The sequence below is a fragment of the Toxotes jaculatrix genome, chromosome 7 (genome assembly GCF_017976425.1).
Source record: "Toxotes jaculatrix isolate fToxJac2 chromosome 7, fToxJac2.pri, whole genome shotgun sequence".
NCBI lineage: Eukaryota > Metazoa > Chordata > Actinopteri > Toxotidae > Toxotes > Toxotes jaculatrix.
The window spans coordinates 23,920,634-23,938,358 of NC_054400.1; the positions used below are offsets into that span (position 1 = coordinate 23,920,634).

Below are 17,725 nucleotides of genomic sequence, written 5' to 3' on the forward strand. Positions count from 1 at the left end.
ATAACCGCTGGCTTCTGTCAGGCCACAGCACTGACACACACATACACACACTCTCAAACATCCCAAAGGGGACACTCATTGACATAATACATTCCCTAGCCTCGTACTCTAACCTTAACCATCACAACTAAATGCCTAACCCCAATCCTTCCCCTAACCCTAACCTAAACCTTATTCTAACTTGAATCCTAAAACCAAGTCTTGTTCCCACGGTGACATGAGTCCCCATGGATTTGTGTTCATTTGGGTTTAAGTCCCCACTGGGATACAAAAACAATCCCCCACACATCCACACACACACACACACACACACACACACACACACACACACACACACACACACACACACACACACACACACACACACAAAATTATAGTGAGCTTTTGCTGCCACTTGGTGTTAAAGGTAAAAATTACCTCTTGATAAAAACAGGAGACAACCACTGCCATCAAGGCTTCTAGTCTTTATGGAAATTTAACTAACTGAAAACAGTCTCCATTATGATGATATATTAAGATTTCTTTCTTTTTTGTTTTTAATGAAAAACACACTCACAACGTGTAATAAAAGCTGCTGATGTTTTTGGAAAAGTGATCCACTTGCATTTACTGCATTCACTCTGTCATCATACTGACAGTGTCAGTGAGTGAGTCAGTGTATAGCATAATGTGTGACAAATTGTGTATATAATAGTAAGCGCGATAGTAAAATTTAACTTTCAAAAGGCTTTATTTTAGAGACTGTAAGAATTAAGAATTGATAGACTAATACGAAGGCTCACTGAGAGCCTGAGCATCAACCCTAACCTCTGTTATATTTTGTAATGATGAAGTTAATATATTATTTCTATCACATTACAGAGCCTAAAACAAATAAGCTACACATAATTATGTCTGATGCTGTATTGTTTTTGATCACCCACAACTGCACAGCATTTATCTTGAACATAGCACACACCTCCCATGACATCAGAGGACTCTGATACCAAGGTCAAGTCAGTCAGAATACAACTGAACATGAGGCAACTTCACCTTAAAAATAAAAGCACACGTTTGCAACTTGCAAACTTACACAGCAATTGGTATGATAATGGTATTTATGTCTCGGTGTGTTTGAAAAGGCCGTCAAACAAAGACCCCAACAGAAAAACAGTATTTTAGAGACAAAGATGAAAATCCATTATGCACTACACCTCGTTTTATGAAAAGGATTTTGTGTTAAAAATGAGATGTGACAGTGTTCAGTAGTCCTCCATCTCTTCCTTTCCTGTCATTTCTTTTTGACACTTACTTTTGAACATCCGTTCAGTTCAGGTTAAGAACTGAAGAATTTGTACCATCCCCGTTGAGGTAGATGTGCTACTGCTGCTCATCCGAAGAGTTAACTTCAGTATTGGTCCATCCAGTGTTGGTTCTTGTGGGGATATGACACCTTAAAAGTTCTCATGTCAATTTCAGTATCAATTTGAAATCTGTAACTGTCTAAAATTCTAAAATTAGTCAAAAACATTCCAATCCTTTTTTTTTTTTAGGCTACTTGATAAATACAAATCCCCAGTTTGCCCAGCACTCTGTTGATAATTCACTGCACTAATTTGCTGTTTTTAAAAACTGTGGTGAGCATACCTCTAGTTGTGTATAGTGCTGAATTTTACTTTACATACAGCCATTTTTAGATAGCACTGTTATGTGTAAATGTAATCAACGACTTTATTTTGAAAACCGGACGTTGTCTTAATCTCTTAGTCCCGAGTAAGTGACACGTTCTGGTTTCTTCGAGTGGAAAAGTGTTGCTGTGCAAAATCTAGCTAGAATAGTAGCAGAAGATCTGTCAGTCCATATAATAAGTTTGTGTGTCGGAGCCACAGGACCTTCGCTGTTGTCGGTACGCTACGATCTGCTAAGATGACAGAGCTAAGGCACCGTGGAGCCAGAGACACCGACTCAGCGTTACAACATCAGCCATCAGAGGACAAGGTAGCGTTAGCCTCAGTCCTGCCATTTGGAAGTGATGCTAACAGTAGCTAGCCCGCCAGCTATCCGAACTGCATTAATGTTAGTAGCTCGTGTAACGTTAGCTGTCAAAATCTATTAAAATCCGTGACTTTTCACATGTTTTCTTTGGATACGGTCGGTTAGTTATCAGGATAACAGCTATAATTTACGCGATGTTACAGTCCACTTATGCGCACTGTACAAATTATCCGCCAAACTACTGAAATTTTAGACTTGATTGGTTGTTGCTACTTACGGTCTTCCTGGGTGTGCGTTGGTCGTGAAAACACCAGGCAAACCAAATGCAAAAGTAAAAAAATATTATTGCATTTAGCGCTGCTTTCTTTATCAGGTACACGCCGAATTATAGATAGATTCTTCTTGTATACTAAAAAGGTCTCAAGCTATATTTGAGTCGGCTTCTTTACTTTCTGCCAAGCAAAGTAACAGTAAATTGTGAAGTATTTGACCGATGATTGGTTAGGCGTTAGCATCTAGCCACATACACGGTAACACATCAGGGCTACATAGGCGTTGAAAAGCCTCAAGCGAAGCCCTCCATATCTAATAACCGGCGAAGACTGTCTTTGCTTTCAGCTATTTGTTTTTACAGCAGCGTTAGCTAAAGTCAACTGTTGAAGCTTGTTTACTGTAGGAGTGGTAAACGGCCAGAGCTCACAGGCATCGTCCCTGTCACTGTATCAGCGTTAGCTTAGCATGGTCTGACAGCTACAGTAATAACAATCGCTTCAAGGCATACTGCTGTCTACCAAGTTATCATAAATAGCCTCGCGTTGTATTGAAACTGAAGGGAAATACGTGCATTATCTGTGTTGTCAACATGGATGTCAGAGTTGTTTCCCAGTAAATAGTCGTAGCCAGGAAAGGTGGTGGTCTGATGGATGTGGGGATGGATCTATCTAGGACGAGAGGACACGATTACAGAAAATTGGAGAACAAATGCTCAAAGTGGATGGAAAAGTAGTCGATGCATTAGCTTGAAACCAACAACAAACCGCGCTGGGCTTATGAGGGGAATGGTTAATTTTCTAGTGAAGCCCACTTAGTGCTTTTTTCTTAATGTGCCCCTTCCTATTTAATTTCTCTTGATCGTCGTGTGTTTCAGAGAAGTGTATTAGAGGGTACTTACTGAAGTTTGAAGCTTTTGTGGTACTAATCTAGAGTGGTTGCCAGGTTATGCAATCAGTTAATTACAACAAGTGCTGCTCAAGGTGATGTGGAAATTCAGACAGATAGGAAATAGAAAAGGATTGCTTGAGGTGAGGGAGGACTACACACAATATCGGCATCATCCACAAGATGAAGTTTGCTATTGCAGGACATCAAGCTGTTCTAGTGGGTCCTCTTATCATGACATAGTGATTATACCAAGTAGAAGGTGGGAAAAAAAAAGGTGATTTTTAAATCTGTTCTGGCCTTGCTGTGACATTTTTTTTATCAGGATGAGCTTTGAAAAGCAAGCTCTGAAGAAAATGACATTGGTTTATAAAGACATTAGTTTGGGTGAGGTGCTTTTTATGGTGGTTAACATAAATTGGAGTCACACTTTGATTAAACTACATAACTGTTAAACACGCCTCACAAATGCAGTTGCAACAGCATCATCTGGTTGTGTACAGTTCTGTTTAAAGACATTTCGTTATCCTTTCAGGCTGATGCTGGGAAGTCTCACTGTAAATGACCCTCTGAACACACGTGTGGTCTTTAGCTATTCAAAACATTTCAAAACAGCTGCTCTAAAATATTTGCATCTGATGGTCTCAGCACGACAGCTGAAAACCTTGGATGACAAAGCTCATCTTTTCCTTTTGTTGCTTTGTTTGTGAAGGACCCACTCTCCTCTGGGTTCAGGTGTTTTGGTCTAAAGGCTTTAAAATCCCAGTAAAGATGGGCCTTAGAGCGTAACTGTGCTCATCCTTTCACAGCTTTCAGATCTAGCCTTTTCTAATGAACAGGAGATAAACAAAACAAAGACACTCAGGGTTGCCACTGGTCTCCCAGAAAGCATGAAAGGGGCGGAGTGTTTATGTGAAAGAGGCTCTATTTTTAACTCAAGCATCCTGAATGACGGATATTGTCTCCATAGAAACCAGCAGGCGGAGAATGAGTCTGTTTGTTCTTATGTGCGTGCTTCTGCATTCAGTTTGTGGGTTTTGACAGTTATTGACAGTGCTAACTGGTTTATTTACAATTATTTTTTCATGTGATTTGAAGGAAAGTCAATTAAATCTTCTAAATGTTAGAAAATGTACATTTACTTTTGTTCTTTTAGCTGAGTTGATCCAGGGAGTTGAGGTAGCCAGTTGGGGAATCAGTGTTTTTCTTGGCAGTGCTTAACAAAGGTGGGCACACACTGACTGGTGTACATGAGAAAATGTGATTCTCAACCTCCATTTTTATCTTATATCTAGTTTATATAGTTATATGTCTAAAGAGCCAGCTGTACCTGTGCAGCAGAGTATTCCTCAGGTTCTTTTTTATTATGAGAAACTTCTCTGAACACATTTCTCATGTTATGATGACATTGTGTTTTTATTTTTATGAACACACTGATTTGGCACAATAATAAGACATTTTCATGATATAACAAGATATTAGAGCAACATTAACATAGAGCACATTAACATTAGAATAATTTATCTAGAAATTACAAGAAAATATGTCATGAAAAACACCTTGTTATAATGTGAAAGAGATCTTGTCAAAACAAGATTTGTTTCCCATAGCAAGAAAATAAAGAATTTGTCTGGTGGCAGCAAAACACTGTCAAAGTATCCGTTAATGTTGTCAAACTAACTGACAGGTGTGTTTAATAATCCTCACACAAATATTTTTACATTGTGAATTTTACTGGTTCTCCTGTAACTACAGATCATGTACATGTTTTAAAGAATTTGAAAATGACTCTGTATCATCATACTGTAAAACATGTCCACTGTCCACAATATATTAGTGTATCATTTGAAAAGCACCTTCATCACCTGAGTGAATCATTACATTTAATATGATGTAATATGGTGCCGTGGTTCTCATTTTAATTATTTGTCATAACATAGGCTTACATGCTTAAAATACATAGTGATGAGGTGGTTACACTATCACAGCCCCACGTAATGCATCTGTGATCTATTTAAGAAATGGAAGTGATAAATTTCAAAATAAGGTGAAGTAAATGTTTCCAGCTGAGTCTTTCCTGTATGTTTGCTATTACCACCATAATGAAGGTAAATATGTGGAAAGGGGCTCAAAATAACATAGGATATCACAATACAATGAAACAAAAATAACTGGCATGCTGTTAATGCAAAAAGTAACAAACCTTTATTGTTATTGTTATTATTTTAGAAAATGTCCAGCTGCAGGAAATAACTGTCTAACTGTTAAAGCCTGTGTGTGAGACTGAGTGGGCGTCACAGAACAGCAAGCCGACCATCTGCTGTGTGGATGTGAGGTGAGAGCTGTGAGCCTAATTTGGTCACCAGCAGCAGAGAGGTCAGCGGGGGAGTGAGAACTGACAGAACAGACTGACCCGAGGAGACCTCTGTGTTTCCTCCAGAGGAGCTGTAACTGTATGTGGCTGCCACAATCTGATGACATGCGTCCTTTGATTGTTGTTACCATGGAGAGGCAGAGAGCAGTGTGATTTAAGCAGACAGCCATCAGTAAACAGATGGTTCTGAGAAATCAACAATATGGATGGAGATGATTTGGCGCAGTGTGTAGCCACCCACACAACCCTGCACTGGCAGTCCTGCCACTGTTTGCCTAATACAGTATGTCCACCTCTGCTACCACTAATCTGAGGCTGTATTTGCCAGTATTTGTTTACATATACATATCAATTAACAGTACAGAGAATATATATGTATTTTGAATTAAGTGGCACACAGGGTGTTTATGAAAGGGCTGCATTATTACAATTTCCCAAAGGCTTTAACTTATTTTGGCTGATTAGCCCTTCTCCCCAGGACTGATACATCCACCGTGGAGTAGCCAAGATGCTAGTGTCTCAACAATCTATTATGTTTGGTTATATCAGGATAAGTGTATTATAAGTTAAGTGCTTATCTCTCCGCATGTTTTTCATTTTAATTTATAGTATTTCAACATGGGATAGCTATAGTATTCACACAACTTTGCAAAGCTGATTATTACATTTCAGAAATATTGACAAAAGTACTTTGATAAAATGCTCATAGTGTAAGACTGTATTGTAAGGTAAGATCACTGCTCACATAATGATGAACTGATGTCCTCTGACTAACATTGCATGTAGATTTGTGTAGAAATCATGTAGGCCTGGGTGGCTGCTTCCTTCTGCATTCAATCTCATCTGTACTTCTACAGTGACATTACTGGACTCAGCTCAGAAAATTAGGTGACAGTTTTGTCGTGCTGGAGGGAAATGATGCAAGATGTGTGTTTATGCTGTAAAGGGCAAAAAATACCAACCGCCTACTGAGCTAGACATAGTGTCATATGATAGTTTGAGGCAGTCCCATGACATTCATCATGTAAATAGTGTTTACTTCTAGTTTGACTATTTACATTGTGAAATGAAGAGCTTCATTTACATTCCTTTAGCTGCACACGTCCTATGCTGCTGGAGAAATGCTAATTCAGTCATGTGCCATATTCTTAGATGGAATAAATGTCATGTTAATATACAAGAAAGACTCATTGTTAAAATGTTTCAAAGCTTCTCATACTGAATTTAGGAAGGAATAAACTAAAATGTAAATGTGTTTGAAATGAAGAGAGAGTTTTTGGTGATTTTGTGGTTGTACCTGTGATTCTTTTTACTACTTTTTTTTACTATTACTACTTACTACTATTTTATCTTTACTGAATGTCAAAGCCTTATCTCTCCTCTGTCTGTCTGTGTGTCAGGGTTCAGACAGTGAGCTGAAGGTGGAAAAAGATGGGGTGTCAGACAGCGAGTCCAAGGCGGACTCAGGGGTCCCAGAGGTGCCAGTCCCTCCTGATGACACCCCTGAGGTTCTAAACAAGGCCCTGTCTGGACTCTCCTCAAGGTGCGATTACTGTTGAAGAGAAAACCATATTACTGAGTTTTGTGTGCAGTAATGAAAGCTGTTTATTTACAATGTGTTTAACTGTATGACTGTAAAGCAGAGCACTGAGCATGTTCAGTAAACCTACCCTGAAGAAATGATGGCCATCAGGAAGACAGACAGTCATAATGTAAGGGACCAGTCTGAGTTTGGTATTCTGAGCTGTTCTGTTAGTCGCTACATGTTCTGCACAGAGCTGCTAACCTAAACAAGACAAGAAGCCCATGTTTTTCCTGGACCTGATCTCAGGACTGCTCCACATGTGGAGGTGTCATGATTCATACAGAGGAATCCCTCGTCACACATCGTTGTGTTTGAACAGCAGAATTGAATCACTGAACCGTATGATTGTGTGTTCCTGGCAGAAATATTAATCATGTCAGACTTGCTCTGTGTGTGTATGGGCACAATTACACTGTTGTTTTTAAAGTTACAGTTCTGGAAAATAGATTCACAGTGACACAAAGAAGTCACTCTACACCGTACACATAATGAATCAGCACAACACATGTAAGGGATGATGCACATTGAGGTGTTGTGATATATGAAAAACAGACGTGTTTTCTGTTTTATGGTTCTAATGTACAGCTGCCAGCCAGTCAGAAATGTAGTATTTTTCACCACCCATGGCTGGTTTCTCAGCTGACTCGTTTGGACTACCTTTTCCATTTTGTGTGTTGGCTTTCATTTGTTACCCTCTGTGTTTTGTTCTTGTGTTTGTGTGCTTCCTTCAGATGGAAGAACTGGTGGGTACGAGGCATCCTCACATTAGCCATGATCTCCTTCTTCTTCTTCATCATCTACCTGGGCCCCATGGTGCTTATGATGATTGTGAGTATGAATATTACTCTTGGTGCGATGCAAAAGCTTGGACAGCTCTTCAGAGGTGTAACAGTTAACAAAATTCCTGGTTTATGCTGTAATGTTTAAGCCATGGTCTCATATATTTATATTCAATGTCCAGGCACAGTTCATTTTCTCAGTGAGCTGTAAAATGTACTGAGGTTGTTAATTGCTCTCTGCAGCACGTTCTGTGTAGTTGAACTTTGGCACACAAATGAAAAATGTAATCTCATGGATTAATGGGATCCTGGCACTTTAATAACGTGCAGGATTGCTGCTCCTGTCATCTGGGAATTTCCTCGAAATGGGCCTGTCAGCCATTTTGTGTCAGTAGGACAGCAGGCCAAAAGACACACTCTCACACGCAGACACACACACACACACACACACACACACACAGAGTTCTGTCGTCCAATAGTTTTGTCCCTGGTGACGCAGTGTCTCTCTGTGCAGGTCCTCTGTGTTCAGATCAAGTGCTTCCATGAAATCATCACCATCGGCTACAGTGTCTACCACTCCTACCACCTGCCCTGGTTCAGGACGTTGAGCTGGTGTGGACACACACACAGATGCAGCACACACACAATCAATCACAGAGATTTTACACAGGTGTCATGAATGCAGCAAATTTTCGTTGTTTGCTTCTTTCTTATTGTTTTGTCTCGTGTTTTATTTTTGTTACAGACTTCGCAAGGTTTGTTTTCTGACCTGTTTTAATTAGATTAGATTATTAAAGATTATTAAGCCAATCAGCAAAAACAGCCAAATACTGTGATTCATCAGTGCTGTTTGATGTACAGTATAGTGCAGAGGTTTTCACAGTCTGAGGCTGTGAAAGCTTCTGGTGTAGTTTGATAGATAGCCATAGAGTCCTGACATTCACCATGCCATGTGCCTGAAAAACCTGATAAAAAGGCAAAACACCATGTACAGTTAGTACTTTGGAATGGGAAACTGTTTGGGCTTCTTTCTGCTTTTGTCTGTGAGTGCAGTTTGTTCTCATAATAATTTCAAGATTATTTCAAATCAGAGCTTTTCCATCGTTAATTCCCTGCTAAAAATGTTAAGTGTCTTTGCACCAAAGTGTAGCACATTACTGGTTTTTCCTGCTGGCATGTTGAATTCAGAGTGTGACTAGCTTCATCTGGCGTCATAAAGCTGTCAGGTGTCTACATTTGCCCCCACCTTTTGCCCCACAGGTACTTCCTGCTGTGCGTGAACTACTTTTTCTATGGTGAGACTGTGACAGATTACTTCTTCACACTGGTGCAAAGGGAGGAGCCGCTTCGCATCCTCAGCAAATACCACCGCTTCATCTCCTTTGCCCTCTACCTCACAGGTACAAACACTAGAAGAGACTCGAGCTGAAAATAAAGCCTGTACAGATCTGTCCTCATGTTGGTGTGTGTACAGGATGGACATGGACTTAGTCTAAAGGAGTCAGTGATATTAATATATATTATATGTATTATATAATTATATATTTTATCTAATGATACCATTAACCTTAAGGAGAACATAGGAAGTGGCTGTTCATATATTTAATTGTATTTAAAAAGTCATCAAATATTGAATATCAAAAGACTTGTTAAATTTGTGGTCTTGATTAGTGTACCTTGTGAAATTAGATACTTCAGAATGGGTTTTTTCAGACACAGTGCTCACTGGAGAAGTCCCACTTCCTGTGCTGCAGGTTGTCTGTTAGTAATTCAGTGGTACTACACTAAAGCTGCTAGCTGATAGCAAACAGGATGTGGTGAGGAAGGAAGCGCCCTGACTCTGTACCTCCCGCCTTCTAAATTAAAGGTGAAACGGAATGGCCTGGCTTTTACTCATGTCTTCGACGTGAAGATAATGCTGTCATACCTTGACGTGCCAGAGGAAATGCTCAAAGTTGCAGTGGTTTGTTGTGACATATTTTTAAGATGTTGGAAAAGGGTAAACGTTTAAAGGGGCCATCTTCCCAGGCTCTTCACTACATCTGTTTTAACCTCTGAGATGCTCCTCACCTCGGTCATGTATACAGCATGAAGCAAATGGCTGCAGCAACCCTGAGCTCCTCTCTGCACATTAACACTGGGCTTTGACTGAAGTAGGTCAAGCTAAATTTAGTCAGTTTGACCAAAGATGACCTGGATTCTGAATTAATTAATTTCCTTCTTTCTTCTTCATACAGGCACCACAGTCCTGATTATATGTCCCTATTAGATATTTTGGACTTTATTTTTTTTCCTATTGTTGCAGGTTTCTGCATGTTTGTGCTGAGTTTGGTGAAGAAACACTATCGCCTTCAGTTCTACATGGTAAGTAGCACCCTGCCTCCGCACGGCTACCCTCAAGGCCACTGTGTTATTGATGAGGCTAGCTAAAATACAGGCCCCCGGGAAGTGGACCAGTGACGGCTCTATTAGAAATGCATGGCGCTCAGTTAACTGTGTTCAGTCAGCTGTGGTAAGCCAGTCTGTCATTAGAGGAGACCCAAGAAAAATGTCTTTGTTCACCAGCCTTTGCTCTTGTATCAGTAGCTGCTTCACTGTTTATCCTGTGGAGGTTTTGCAGAGCACAGACAGTTTTACAGCTTCACATACACAAACGTTCCCACCTGACAGCTTAGTTTGTTCACAATCTTCCGCTGTCTGTAAGCAGGGTGATGCTGGTTCTTAGTACAGCTGGTTCTTACTGTCGAGGGACAGACACTTAGCTCTGCCCACATTTTCCACTCACATTGTGGATGTAATAAAGCTATTATCTGTCACATTTTAGCTGTTGCTATCACAGTTTGTCCCGGCAAAACCTTTCACTGTGCAGATACTGTTCATTGTTAACTTTGGGTGGAGTCAGTTCACATCAAATATACTACCAGGAAATCATTTGTCTCAGAAGATGTTACTTTACGTCCAGTCTGTCAAGAGATATTCAGAATTCAACTCTAAATAAGTTCTGTTGTGATCAAGATCTGTACTGTGTTCTGTATTTTGAACTGAAAGCAAATTAAAACTTAACCCAGTGTAAACATATCCTGTTAATCTCATTGTCTCCACAGTTTGGATGGACCCATGTGACTCTGCTGATTGTGGTGACTCAGTCTCACCTTATCATTCACAACCTGTTTGAGGGGATGATCTGGTAAATAAGCAGTGCTTTATCTCCTTTAATGCTGTATAGCTCAACTAAGTCAGTGGAAATACAGCTCTTCCCTGATAAAGTCTACTCCAGAAGTAAAATCTAATTATGCTGAAATCCAGTTATGTATTATTTTATGTTAATTTGTGGGTCTTGAACATGTACAGATAGTTGGCTATTATGATTTTTACTTTTTCAGCCTCGCCACACGTCTTGTTTCTTCTTGAAGTCTTGTTTCATTAAAGCTACTTTCATTCAGTCTTATAATGACTCTGATGTGAACTCTCTTTTTTCTAAATAGGTTCATCGTGCCAATTTCCTGTGTGATCTGTAATGACATTATGGCCTACATGTTTGGTTTCTTTTTCGGCCGCACCCCTCTCATCAAGGTTGGTTTCTGTCATCATTATTTTTGGCTTTGTAACCCCTTAATGGAAACCAACAGAACACACACGTTTGTAGTAAATTACTACCCAGTATTTGAAGATATTGCTCCTCTGCAGCTTTGGCTGTAGTGCCAGGGCAAGTCTGTATTATTAGGCAAATATAATCAGTGTTGAAAGGTCTGGGTATTGACTTATATTGTAGACAGTATATTGCATGTTACATGGTGACATATTAACTTGGTGTCCACACCTCGACTGTGTCCTCTGCAGCTGTCGCCTAAGAAGACATGGGAGGGATTCATTGGTGGATTCTTCTCCACCATTGTGTTTGGCATCATGGTAAGGTTGCACATGCCTTTTTAGAGAACTTGACCGTGTGCTCTGGCCCTCATACCACATGTTTCTAAAGTCCTTAAATATTCACACTCAGGAAACAGCCTTGTGGTCTGACATCTAATTGTAGATTTATATTTACAGGCTGATTCTTCCTCCCTATGACTAATACACTGACTTAGACATGTACAGTCCAGCAGGTCAGCACTGTAGCTGTGAGTGATGTGACTGCAGAGTAACTGAACCTTGGCTGTCCTTGCAGCTCTCCTATGTGATGGCCGGCTATCGCTACTTTGTGTGTCCAGTGGAGTTCAATAATGACTCCAACAGTTTCCAGGTGGACTGTGAGCCATCTGACCTTTTCCAGCTCCAGGACTACGCCCTGCCCAGTGTCCTGGAGTCTGCCACTGGATGGGTAAGACTCATCAGCGGTCTCCCTCATTAATTTGGCATCACCTCTTTGGTTTGATGTGAATATATAGCACATCAGCACTCCAAGATATTTCCCTTATAGAGTATCTGTGGAGTCTGGTTGAGCTGTCATGTAGGAAAATGAGAAGCTGTTAAGTTGTGTGTTATAGATGGAAACACAGTGTATGAAGCTGAAGACTCACTGCCAGTAAAGACAACGTCATATCCATGTTGCAAAGAACTGTTTTTGTTTATATCAGGACGTAACTGGTAGTTTCAGCTCACGTACAGATGATAAAATGACCAAATCCTGTTGAGAAATGCCGAACTGAAAAAAGAATGACATTTAGAAAGAGGTAAAAGTTAGACAGTCCCACTTTATGAATGCTGTCAGCTGCTGGTCTCTGATGAGTGTGACTGTTTTAATTTAACCTTTCCTTGGTATCTCCACAGACCACAGTGCGCCTCTATCCATTCCAGATCCACAGCATTGCTCTGTCCTCCTTTGCCTCCATCGTGGGGCCCTTTGGTGGCTTCTTTGCCAGCGGCTTCAAGAGGGCCTTCAAGATTAAGGTGGAGATAAAAGACACTGTCATGAGATGACTTACACTCACAGTAACCACTCAGCAGAGCCATTCAACTTTCAGTCTGCTACTGCTGTCTGAGTCTTTTCCTGTTCAGATTTGCATAGCCTCCTCGGTGTTGCCACTTGCCTGTGTTAAAAGAAAAAAAAAAAAAAAAGGGCAACTTTTAGTCTCATATACTCATAGAATACAGTGTGTATCCTGCTTGATCACATACAAAACATTCTATATAAGTATTCCTTATGCATGTATTTATTTAACTTATTTTATTAGTTAATGACTTTTCTCTCTTTCATAGCACATTGTCCAAGCATGTGTACTGTTCTTTGTCCCTTCAGGATTTTGCCAACACTATCCCAGGTCACGGTGGCATCATGGACAGATTTGACTGCCAATACCTCATGGCCACATTTGTTAATGTCTACATTGCTAGCTTCATCAGGTAAACACACAGCGCCTGTATGCTGTGGAGACATTTACATCAGATTTTGTTTTTGTGCTCTCTAAACATTTCAACTTTCTGTGCCAGCTCTCAGCTTTTGATGTTTTTACTACTGTAGGTAGTAAGCTAGTTTGCTAGTTAACTTACGTTAGAACAGATAAATTCCATTAAATCCAGCCACTGTTCTTTTGGTCTTAAGTTTTTTTGTTTTACTATATCTCTGTGTACACAGCTTCAGCATGCTGAGAAATCCTGCCATGCCCAGTTACAGTTGCTTAGCTATGGCTGGACACTGACTGTTTGGAAGAGGGATTTAGTAAAAGGTCAGTTCTGCTGAGTTGATTTTGAATGGAGGATGTGTGTTTGATTATCTCTCTGCCTTCTCTCAGGGGTCCCAATCCCAGCAAGGTGATCCAGCAGCTCCTTGCCCTCCGTGCTGATCAGCAGCTGCACATATTCAACTCCCTGAAGGCTCACCTGACAGAGAAGGGCCTGCTGCCGGCGTTGGAGGAGGCCGCCGCCTAAATCCGTACCGCACCCACACCGGCTTGCCCTGAAGGAGATCTAGAAGACTCGCAGTGCTTTGTGCGAACGAGAACACGTGAGGGGAAAGAAAAAAACCCAACAACAAAGAAAACCACAAAAAACTACAGCCTTGGGTCATTCCGTTTTATTTGGGTATGAGAGTTGTGTGTTTGTGCTCATACGGTCTGTGAATCGTTTCTGACACCAGTGTTTTCAGGTTGAGTTAGTGAGTTACTGTACTGTTACACATTTCCATTATAGCCAACTTGTATCTATTCACACTGTTGAACAAAATGTTGGTCAGCTATACATTTCTACCTGTATACAGGAGATCCTCTATATACCTAATAATGTGTGTTAATATTTTATTGTACATTTTTGTATTGTTTTAATGCACTGCTCTCAAACCCGTTACTCACTGTATTGCTACTCCAGCTGCACCCTCCCCCAAAACTTAAGTTTTAATTTTCTTTGTTGTGATTGTTTCTATTTATACATAGATGGTTTTTATATTTGGTATGTTCTATTATATCTTAAGGTCGTGTGTATGTGTGTGTCTGTTTTAGTCAGACTGAATTCACGTTTGCCATCTGCCATGTGCATTTATGTGCGTTTGTTTTTTTTTTTCCTGAGTTTGCTGCCATTCAACATTTCAGAGCCTCTCATGCTTGGCCAAATCATTGTCATCATATTATTATGTGCTATCAATCAGAAATATAAGCCTAACGACAAAGTGACATTGAAGTATTTGATTGAATCTGACACAGAATTCAGCCACTGAGTCGGATGATTCCCAGCTGTTGGTGGTTTTGTGTGTTAGGGAGCAGTTTAGCGAAGCTCCATTTAAAAAAAAAAAAAAAGGTCTTTTGTAATGAATGAAAGGAGATCGAGGAGTGCGATGGACACCAGCACAATCTAGACACAATCTCCCTTCGTCTGGTTACTATTTCATGGCAAAAGTAGGAAGGATCTCAGAGATTAATTACAGCCATGTTTTATTATTTTTTCTTTTTAGCTGTAACAAGGAGCTGTTGTAGGTTTTACACATGCTCAGAAAGGTGGTGGGATTGTTCAGTATGGACTCATTTTGTGACTTTGCTGTGAAGGCACAGTGATGGTTTCTACACTGCCATTATCTGCCTCTGTGTGTTGTAACCTCGCCATGTTAACGGCTTCAGAGCAGAATATGTGACTATCACTGGTCTACTTGACCTGTTTGAGTGAAACGTTTCCTATAAAGTGAGCAGTTGTGTTCTCATGCATCTGATGTTTAAGTTGGAGTTTAGCAGTACAATCAGCCACTGTACACACAGCAGTGTTTGTTCCCAGTGGTATTTATGCCACTGGTTTGTTTGATTTGGTGGTAAAATATAAAAGCTGAAGCTTCTTTACTTCTGGGTTCATTTCTGTTTTTTAAGCTTTCACAGTCCAGAGTTCTGTTTGGCAGATGTTACTGGGGCACTGCACTGATTCCTACACGTCCTCAGTGGCTCTATAGAGACAAAATAACCCTGATAGTGTCATTGTGTTGTCATCAGAGTTGTCTGGGACTGAGCTTGGAGACAAATTGTACCTGACAGACCATATTACAAACTGTGGTGTGCAATTCCAGAAGTGTAGGTATTTATGTGGAGGGTCAAATGAAAGACCCTATTGAGATGCATCATGGGAAGTGTAGTATCCACTAAATGTCAGGTTATCTCGGCCTCTGCTGCACAATTTGTCTTTTAATCTCTCTCTTACAAGTTCCCCAACTTTATGGAAGTACAGTACTAAATTGCAGGAATATTCCATTAAAACTATTGTTATTTTAGTCTGCGATAAATATGTTTTAATCCTTTTTTTTTTGCTTATTATTTAAACTGAGACTGAGCTATTGGCTCCATTTGAACTAAGCTTGTAATTAAAATGTCCAGCAGATTTAAAAAAGGCTCAGATTGTTCCGTGGCCAAGTAAATCTGCCAATAGTCATTGATTTCGAGTCCCTGGGTTGTTACAGAGAAGTGAGGATGTATAGGGACTAAACACTAAAGTATATTCAGCGTAATATGAGTCCAACTTTGGTCAGACAAAGATTACACTGTAATCATCCTAATTAATTAATTATAATTAATCATCTAATCACCTCATCCCATTTGTGCACATTCATCATTTTGTTTCTGTCCAGTCAGGTAAAAGATTTCATTTATCCTCGTCAGTGAAGCCAAACGAACTCTGTGGAGGTCGAGTGAAGTACTGTAGCTGTTGATGTGACCCAGACAGAGGTCTGTCTCTGTATTCAGTGTTATAGGACAAAACAGCAATATGAACAGTCACACAGTAGTCAGTGTAGCAGGGATGTGAAGGTCAGTAGGTGTCTCTGCATGGGGATCATAGACAACATTAAAAACATGGTGTTATCTGTGTACAGCAAACCACTTTTTCACAAATTTTGGAAATTGACACCTTAAATTTCCTCTCATCAGACTCTGTCCTCTGTCCATGTATTTTAAAGGACTCAAATCTTTTGTAAATCAGAATTTGCTTTTGTGTCATTACATTCAGTTTATGAGAACTGACTTAGGTATTTTGGGAAGCATGGCTTTGCATCTGGATGTCACTCCATTCATATTTTTATTGATGTCATTCCATTCATGTCTTTGGTTTGACCTGTGTGAAATCCAACCAATCTTAACTTGATCTATCTTAGAATATTTATTTTATTCACTGTAAGCAAATCAAACCTTTTCAAAGTTACTATATTGTACATTTAAGATATGATGAGTGTTCTTTAGTATTTTTGTTTAGAGGAATAATTAAAGTATTATTATTGCCATATAAGAAAGTGTATTGAGAGCGCAGAAAAGAACTTTGTCTCTGTCTTTTCTTGCTGTGACGTTAGTGCACCTGGATGTTCTCTCGGCTCTTCCCTGGTAGCTGTTTTGTGACTCCACTTCTGTGTCTAAGTGCAAGTTGAAGCAATGCGGATACTTGTAGCGCTGTGTTGCATCGTCTCCTTTTGAGTAGACAGGAAGTTTCCAGAAAGTAATGTGAGAACTGGTGTCTCAGCAGTCGCAGATATCTTACTTTTCTTAGGCGTCGCCCGCCTCTGCAGTGGTTTGATCTTTGAGGTTTTTGCCCCGTTGCTCTGTACTGCCATTTTCCTGTCTGGTGTTACAGACGGCCACTAGAGAGAGCTGGAGCTCATGTGGTTGGCATATTAAGTGTAACACTGATGCTGCATCTGAGCAGAAAGGTTTGACCCTTTGTTACTGCTGTTCGATACATTCCAGTACCCCTAAAGCTGAGCTTTGCTGACATGGAGGCAGAACATGAGGGATAAACATACCACTGTTGCTTTTTTTTGTTTCATGGCACCCAGGAAACTCCTCTGTGCCGTTTTTAATCAACACAGTGCCACTTTGCTGTTGTGAATCCTGCCCAGCCAGGACCCTCTAAGAGGAATGTATGGGAGTTGTGACTGTCCCACATACTGTGTAGGCTCCCCTTTGTGGACAATTTATTTTGTGGTCATAGATTCTCTTAAAAAAAAAAAAAGCTGTATGATTTTAGTATATTATTCTTAATCTGTGCAATGGTTTGTGTTAAGTTGTACATTTGTCTAGAGCAAAGTTGTACTCTTTGATGCTGACGTGCTTCGCCTTTGTTGAGAGAAAATTAAATATATAGAAAAAAAAATCATGTGGTTTGCTGTATGTGACTGGTTTCTTCCCTCTTGGTCTTCTTCCCCATTTTGAAATAGATATGCAGTTGGTTTCTTTATACTTACTGACCCACTTTCTAATAGGGGTTTTATTTCTTTAAAGATGGAAAATCAGTGTGGTCTAGGGTCAGCACATGGCACCTCAAGCTTTGGCGTTAAACACATCTATGTATGTTCAGAGACTCTGCTGCAGCCTCCTGTCTCATGCAACCTGAGCTGTGAAGCAACATCCTTACTGAAGGAGTCAAACCAAGAGGTGAAACCCATTTCCTTTAAGACACCCTATC

At 40.1% G+C, this 17,725-nt stretch overlaps 1 protein-coding gene across 1 annotated transcript; it reads left to right on the plus strand.

Moving 5' to 3' along the window:
* Window positions 1–1,759: 1,759 nt before the first annotated feature.
* Window positions 1,760–17,323, plus strand: cds2 (CDP-diacylglycerol synthase (phosphatidate cytidylyltransferase) 2). Its single transcript, XM_041042224.1, has 13 exons — window positions 1,760–1,977; window positions 6,907–7,049; window positions 7,823–7,919; window positions 8,385–8,482; window positions 9,131–9,270; window positions 10,176–10,234; window positions 10,975–11,057; window positions 11,356–11,443; window positions 11,711–11,779; window positions 12,036–12,188; window positions 12,638–12,757; window positions 13,107–13,210; window positions 13,600–17,323. The coding sequence occupies exons 1-13, from the start codon at window positions 1,906–1,908 to the stop codon at window positions 13,733–13,735; spliced, it is 1,362 nt and encodes a 453-aa protein (XP_040898158.1). The 5' UTR covers window positions 1,760–1,905; the 3' UTR covers window positions 13,736–17,323.
* Window positions 17,324–17,725: the final 402 nt, after the last annotated feature.